The sequence below is a fragment of the Battus philenor genome, unplaced genomic scaffold (assembly GCF_028537555.1).
Source record: "Battus philenor isolate CCGP_79_NKW_IND1 unplaced genomic scaffold, ilBatPhil1.0.hap1 SCAF_4, whole genome shotgun sequence".
Taxonomy (NCBI): Eukaryota; Metazoa; Arthropoda; class Insecta; order Lepidoptera; family Papilionidae; genus Battus; species Battus philenor.
Genome location: NW_027181704.1, coordinates 16,844,948 through 16,853,261, shown reverse-complemented (window position 1 = coordinate 16,853,261; position 8,314 = coordinate 16,844,948). Strand labels below are relative to the sequence as shown.

The 8,314-nt window shown below is 36.0% G+C and overlaps 1 protein-coding gene across 2 annotated transcripts; it reads left to right on the top strand.

Annotated features, from left to right (window-relative positions):
- Positions 1–4,881: 4,881 nt before the first annotated feature.
- LOC137928888 (uncharacterized) lies at positions 4,882–7,805 on the top strand. Of its 2 annotated transcripts, none has more exons than XM_068771894.1 (5): positions 4,882–5,058; positions 5,139–5,251; positions 5,747–5,851; positions 6,222–6,348; positions 6,984–7,805. In XM_068771894.1, the coding sequence occupies exons 1-5, from the start codon at positions 4,941–4,943 to the stop codon at positions 7,013–7,015; spliced, it is 495 nt and encodes a 164-aa protein (XP_068627995.1). In that variant the 5' UTR covers positions 4,882–4,940; the 3' UTR covers positions 7,016–7,805. The 2 variants fall into 2 exon arrangements, with proteins under 2 accessions (XP_068627995.1, XP_068627994.1); XM_068771893.1 differs by having other exon boundaries at positions 6,222–6,404.
- The last annotated feature ends 509 nt before the right edge of the window (positions 7,806–8,314 follow it).

Below are 8,314 nucleotides of genomic sequence, written 5' to 3'. Positions count from 1 at the left end.
TGCGATTATCGCATCAGGCGGGGACTGTACCCGGCTGAAATGCGATTTATTCGTCTGGAGATATTTTGATTATCGAAGTACTTCTGTTTATCGCGGATTTTCTTATTAGACGGGCATCGATCATTGTTTAATTCTTGTTTTGGTGCGCTAAAAAGTAATGTAGCTTTAATTACAGGTAATTCTGTATTCGCAGAAAAAATTTACATTAAAATTTTTTGCGCGCCTCTCGTTTATCCTACACAGGGACTTTGTAAATGATTCTTATAATTTCTTCTTCATATTTTCTTGTGTTCATCATCTTTCGTTCTTCACAACATCTGTCACTGCTTACATTCTTTGAATTTAGTTCACACTCGCTCTCCTGTATTTTCAAGAGATCGTACATTTGTTATAACTATCGCATTACTTTGTTATCATCGACTTAGTTATTGGTTTATGACTTGTGTCTGCATCTTGATAAATTTAAATATTCGTCATTCGTCACAAAAACAATTCCTTTTCATTACAAGAACTAATAAAATGCTTATAAAATGTCCCATTGTATCAAAAAATTCTTACATCATACCTTACTGTTAGTTATTGTAACACAAACCTTTATTACTTTTACTTCTTTCTTTTTACATCTGTTTATATTGACTTTCACTTTCAGTCTAATTTTGCTGAACTGAAGCAACACTTTCTTTACAGTTCATATCTCTGCTCTACTTTATTCTCAACCTTGCCTAATAACATTAACTAAGAAAAGGATCAATATTTAGCCACTTCCGCACGCAGTGGTAGTCGTGCAATAAAGTGCACCGCCCGCCAGCCCGCTGATAAATGCGTATGCGGTTAACAATGCGAATCACACAACCGCCACCGTCAAATCACACAACACGTGTTTCACCCCTCCACGGGGCATCTTCAGGGGTTATGTTACACCAAGTAGTGCCAAACACAGAGCTAACTACTAAGAATCTTGGTAGCTTTGAAAAGCTTGTCGCACTCTTTACTTCGTTATCTGTGCTGATCTTCATATATATTGCACCGGCTACTGTTGTATCGAGCTTAGGTCAAACCAGTATATAAACCTGCGGCCTAATGATCGCAGTCTACTTTTCAGAGATATTCTTAACAATTTTTGTGTCATGTACATACAAAGTTTTTAATATTAAAGTGAAAGCGTTTTTTTATGGCCCCCGCTATTGGAGGCCTCTCGTACCTCTAATTAGTTGGGATCGGGGTCTCTGTTTACAAATAAGTTTTTCAGATTTTTCATCTTTATTCCTCACTCACTGTTATACTTCTCAATTTCTTTTATCCTTACCTTATTTCCATCACAATATCTTTCATTTTGTTCTTTCATTCCTTCTTGCTTTCATTGCCTTCCTTCCATCATCTTATTACTCTTACGTGGCTAGGTACATTTTTTTTCTTTATTTCATTATTTACATATTTTTCTATTTTTTTATCACAGTTTTCTTTGGATTGTGCTTTCTTAATACATTACTACACTTTTGTTATTCTATTTTTCCTAATATTAATTGACTAGTTATTTTATGTACAGTTTATTAGGTACTTACTTATCTATACTGTTTTGTTTCTATTAACAGTGTCACTCACTACCCTACGAGCAAACGATAGGAATGATGGGCGAAGATTGTCGTCAAAAGTAAAAGGTGTCGAGTCGTGTCGAGCCCACTTTCAAGTTGTATCCCTAATAACTATCATATTTCTCACCTGTTGGGCGTGGGCCCCACATTGGGAACCACTGATTTAAGGTATAAACATTTGTTATTGTAATTTAAACGATGTTGTTGGATATTTAATCATCTAGACTAGACTTATCTTTATCGTAAGATAGTACAACTGTTCAGATAAAGTTTTTTTGACATTAATTCCTCAATTTTATAATATCTTTAAATATACCTCGGTATCAGCATCTCGGTACTTCCCTACCTTACGATCAATTCAATCTGCATCGCTCGATACCGTAGTATCAGTTATTTTGTTGATAAAGCAATATCATTTTATAACGATATACCTTTGGACTGTTTCCGACAATTATTTCTGCGTCAAATGGAATTTTTTCCTGACATGACTAAATCAGTTTTTTGTTTATTAGCGGTTAATACATTTTTTTCTTCTACATTGGCGTAATGTTTTAAGACATTTCCTATTCACATCTGCTTTTTAACAAATAAATATTTTTGGTCATCTTCAATATAGGACAGTCAAGTCATTCTAAAAAGAGTTGTGGGGGTAATTTATAACATGGTAGCTCGGGATTCTTTGCGAGAATTTTTTAATAAAGCTGGTATTCTAACGGTTGCGCCGAAGCCTCCAAAATTATTTATAAATAGTAGTAGATATGGTGTTGATACAAGGCATAAAAATAAAATGATGTACACTGCTAATTTTCCTCTTCAAAAATTAAATCGATCGTTTATGTCACAAGGTATATGCAATTTTAGTTTTGACACCGGATACATTTAAAACCAATATCAATGAAATATTATAATAAATATGTTATTTTATTCAAGAATACTATACTGATGTTAATGCGTGTAATTAAATGTTGTTGATGTTCATTCAGGAAGATAATTATTTAGGAGCACTCTTTATATACCTACGTTTGTAAGGAGCAACTAGAGTTGGCTCTTCTGAGCAGAACTGCCTTTTTAGCCGGTGGTAGCTTCCTGTAGGGACAACAATGCCGTCATTGAAATCTTTACGTATGAAGGAAAAACGAAAAACAGCATAGGCAAAGTCATCATCATCACCATTATCACCATATCAGACAACGACGAACCAAGCAAGGCCTAGGCATCCCCCAAAGATCGCCACAATGCACGGTCTTGCATTTCCCGTGGCCATGACTATGTCACTCGATAAAAATAACCTTCAATATATAAGGTAAATTATGATGTACCAGTTATGTGTAGTATCGAAGAAAAAAACTTAATATATTTAACAAATTAAATCATCTATCGCTATTAATGTTATAAATAATAATTTTAATTATTCCAAACTTAAAGTATATCTCTCTTCAGATTCTAGAACGAACGATCCTTCTAGCATTTCACTTAGTAATAACTTATAGTCTAATGTAATTTTAATAATATCAAGTCTCGTCCAAAATATCGCAATGTCTGAAGATGAAGGTCTTTCACCAATGTGTGTTGCCGGTGATGACATACGGATGTTAGACGTAGTCACTTACGACAAGCCTTATAAAAAGCTCAAGGTCATCTATGCTCGGACTATGTAGCTTGAAGAATTGCTCATCTGAAATGGCAACGGGCGGAGCACATTACTCCTGCAACGGATGGTGGTTGGGGCCGAAAGGTTGTCGAGTTGAGACCACGACTCGGTAGCTGCAGCGTGGGTTTTCCCTCCACTAGGTGAACCGGCAATATAGTTAACTATATCGTCGGTTGCGAGAAATTGTTACAATTTGTTAGGGTTGCGGGACCAGGTACCTTTGGGGTGAAAATCAGGGAGGAGACAATAGCCTCCCTGATAGGCGAAAAAGAAACAAGGAAAGAATTCCACGCTTGTTGCAAGAAAATAGTTAAAAACGTTATACAAAAAATAAAAGTCCAAATATACAATAAGAAATGTGATAAAATAAAATTCAAATGTGATATATAATGTATTATAGAAAATAAGTAAAAATGTAAAATAAAAATGTAAAATGAAAAAATGTAATAAGAAAAAAGGAAAGAATGATAGATGAATAGAGCAAAAGGGTTATAAAGTAGAAAGGTAGCATGAAAGATAGATAATAGACCGAAAGACAAAGTAAAATATGAAAGAATAGAGAGAAAATAAAAAATCATGTGAAAAATTAAATTGCAAATAAAGTCCCTGTTCCACCATAAATAGGGGTACGAGAGGCCCCCAATAGCGGGGGTCACAAAAAAATCTTTAGGCTGAAAAGTAGAAGAATAATATCAAAAAAATGCACATCTACTTGTAAGCAATATAAAACACTGAGAAGTTGGAAGTAGTAGAAGACCATACGTGCGTAATAAATAGGTAATCTCAATGAAAATTGTTAAGATTTGACTCGTGAACAAGAATGATAAAGCGTTTCTATAGATAATGTAATAAACGGTGAGACGATGGCACGCGTCATATTTACATAATCCGGCCGCCGGCCGCCGATACATCGGATGACACAATATTTAACAGAAATTGGAAACCGGACTACATTCCTCAAATTATCGCACACAGATAAGAAATTACACCTGAACAGTTGTAACGGACTTTCCCATTAGTCGAAAAACAGATAAGAAATTACGATTCACATAGTTTTTCTATAAAAAAATATTATCAAAATATTTAAAAGATTTTACATTGAATAAAAGTGTTCGGCAATTTTACTTAAATTATATTAGACAAATGTCTTCCAACAAGGATACATTTTAAATGTAGAATCTTTTAATTAAAATATTTTGCCGCAATCTAACATCGTCCTTTCCAATTAATATATTACGAATTTAAAATTAAGATTCAAGCGTCATTAAATAAAGTCCAGTAGTGTTAAAGTCAATAAATTAATAGTAAAAATTAGTGAAATTATGCAATCGTAAAATTTGGTATGCAATTGTATTAGTTCGGTGATTCAAAGTTCAAAATTCCGACTAAAGCGCGCTACGTCGAGCGGCGTGACGTTGGTCCGGTGAAAGCAAATCCCGAAAGTGTTCACCGAAAAGCGTAGCGGCGTGCGGCACGCGGCGTGCGGCACGGCGCGCGGCACGCGGCACGTCACGGCCGCGCCGTCAGCCGCACGGGGGACGGAGCGCCGTGACGTCACGGCCGCCAGGCCCGCACGCTTGACTCAGGCTTTATAATTGAGAACCGGCGCCGTGCTCACCACAAACCAACAGAGCGCCGCATAGGCGACACGTGCCAGTGGACGTGATTGTGTTACCGTGCTAACCGAGTGCAGTGATATGGAGAGGGCGCTGCTGGTGATGGTAGTGGTGGCGGCAAGCGCTGCGGCCGCGCACCGCCACCACCCCAAGTTCCCCAAGTCCTCGGAGGAGATCGACAGCGCGCTATACAAAAAAGGTGAGCGCTTTAACCCGCTTGCTAACACACGGAAAAACATCCCTTCAATACACGATAGTAATTTTAATTATTCTCGACAGTGGCGTGTACGAGTGACAGTGACCTTTTGAGGAATGAAATGATTGAGAAGTCGAGATGCGGAGAGCCCCGGGAGGTGTTCGTTCATCTGCACCCTCGAGCTACTCACGAGCAGGTACCCGCTCACTTTGATATTGAATATATAAATAAGATCTCTTACTTATATTTTAAACGTAACTATAATTTAATGACGATAACTAAAAATCATTCATTAACTTTTAATTTTTTACAACGTATCGAGCTAATTGATGTAACATTACAATTTCATAACGCGAGATAAATTTAAGACGCGCAAATAATTACCAGTCAATATTTAGTTGACCTCATTAAAATTATTGAATTACAACATTGTATTTGCTGATTACTTTTATAGCTGTAATCTATTTTACAATATATTTATCGTTTGAACAGAACTAAATATAGAGGCATGAGGTACAATAAAACATTAGATCATTTACAGTTTTGTTTAATGGGGAAATTTGGTTTGCTTATCGGAGGTTTGATCTCGAGCGATAGGTTTTTTTTTCAACTGCCGTTTTAAATGTTTGACGGTGTGATGCGTGAGAAAATCCGTTTGTGCTCAACGTGCTGACGCTATTGGATTTCCCAGGTGAGCCCCGGTGCGCTTTGGGTGAAAAGGTGCGTTGGGCTCTGTGACTACGAGGCCACGGGTTCGAAGTGCGTGGCGACCAAGACGAGGATCCAACACATACCGGTAGGTACCTACAAAACGCTAAATCAAGTGCAACCTTGACACAGTTTCAACAGACTTGTTGCGAAATAGTGCGCCCTTCCCGATGATAATGATACCGGCTCGAGTACACTGATGACTCAGCTGTTTAGGATTCCATTCATTCATATTCCCTTATTCGAAATTCAAAACAAATCATTTTTTTAACAAAAAAAACTGTATATAACGATATAGATATTATTAAATCCTTCAATATAATCACGCAACACGTAAAAGGGAGCTGTGAATCGGTCTATTTCTGTGAAGTAGGTCACCGCTGACAACGAGCCAAAATTTATCTCAACAATTGATCGTCTAAATCTAAATGCGAATGTAATCGTTTGTATGTCTGCAGGTGAGGATCTACAACGTGAAGACAAATAAGGAGACGTGCTCGACGTACCCGGTGGAGGTGCACGAGAGCTGCGGGTGCTGCGCGCTGTCCGCGGAGCAGTGCGCGGCGCCGCGAGTCTACAGCCCCCGTAAGTGCACCTGCCAGTGTCCGAACGTGGAAGAGAAGAGGAGTTGCCACAGAAAGGTGCGTGAGAAAATGGATGTCTGTGCACTAACAAACACGGCACGCATGGAACGAAGGAATTTCCTTTAACAATACGCTTACAAAACGAAATTCAAATCTTTTTCGCTTCACACTTGAATTTAATCACACTTATCTATTTTTTTTTTTAATTTAATCTAAACACGTTTTGACAAGTTCAATTTCGCTTGAGCTATAGATATTATAATGTTTATTTGTCGTGATTGCATGAGTTTTTTTTTTTCAGTAATTAAACTACCGTAATTTATATTATCTATACAACCAGCTTTATTTTTTTTTGACACAGTGCCGTATGACATCCATTCTCTTGCGAGACACTTTTTAACTGTTTTTTTTTCTTATTTTATTTGGCTTCACAATTTTGCTTCAGTTTTTTTTTGTTAAAAATATGTTTTTAAATTTTGGTATTTCACCGAGATATTATATTCATTGTCAATTTAAAATATATCACTCGAAGAAGTAAATATTTCGGCATCATCATAAGTTGCTTACGAACTTAAAGATGATGATAAAGGTTGTATAAAAGCAGCTAAATTCGAACAGAGTTTCCTTTTGTTGCAGCGGAACCAGAATATGAGGTGGAATCGATATAAATGCACTTGTGAAGAGAGGAGACGATCTCCTTCCCGAGACTTCTTATCCAGAATATAATTGACTTTGGCGGTGAACGGTGTGAAAGTGGAGAACTCTCTGAACTCAAGTGGCGTAACTTTGTGTATGACTTTGTGTGATTTTATAATCGCGACTGAATCAAGTGTCCTTACGTATTGATGAAATCTAAGCAGTATTATAAGTGTAAGATTATTTATTTTGTTAGATCCTAAGGATAATATATGGGACCAAATAGTGCTGTGACCGGCTGACAAGTTCCATTATATTCGCTTCTTGTGTACTTAAGTTATTCCTTTTCGTACGTGTTAATTGTTTATGATTTTCTAATGTCATGACTATGTTTTGATAGATTTAATTGTTGCGACATCACTACTCAGTATTTGCTAGGTGTACGGGCGATCTGTAACTAGACGCAATTCCTAAAATGTGATATAGTTATTCCAGTAGGTTATTCTAGCTTAATGTGAAGCATTTAATTAATTAGCTGTAAGAACGTTTGCTTCTAGTCAAAATGTTCTTTCGATTGTATTTATTGGATAGGCTATGAAGTCAATTTGTAAATTAGCTCTCTCATTTAACTTTGTCTGTTTGTTTTAAAAAAGTTTGCTTGAACAATTTTTTGATGTTATTCATAAGGGACCTAGTCTTGATTGTGCCAAAGGCATGGAATCTCCCTTTCCTTTTCTAAATTTAAAATTTCTAATTTATTATTAACTTAAATGAAAGCTTTAAAAGCTAAAAGTGATTGAATCACAATATAGTTAAGTTTTTTTTATTTATTCCTAATTTAGAATAAATTTGTACTTATTTTTTTAATGCATGTTATTTTATTTTCCCTACGGCTTTATATGACGATGACAACACTTCCAAATTAGTTAGAGAGAAATTTTTAAGCCAAATTACTCATCGAGTTACGTCGGTGTAAAAAAGGTCAATCACCGTGTCATTTCTCATGCCAACTGTGCTTGCGTTTAATACGTCATTACAATTCTTATTATTTCTACAACGATCTGGAAATTTTACATAGAAACTCCAATGATCTATATATTTCCGACCGAAGTTCTTTTGTTATACTACCAAAATTACTAACAGTGTGTTAATTTTGAATAATTGTGGAATAATTGTAGGTAATTGAAATCAAAGGTGTTGTGAATATTCTAATTATGGAACCAAACGTAAAAGATGCAATTAGATATTGAACATATAGTAACTTATATCTTAACGTTACCTTATAGCTTCACTATAAATTCATGTTTTAGACATTCAGAAGTCATCATTTC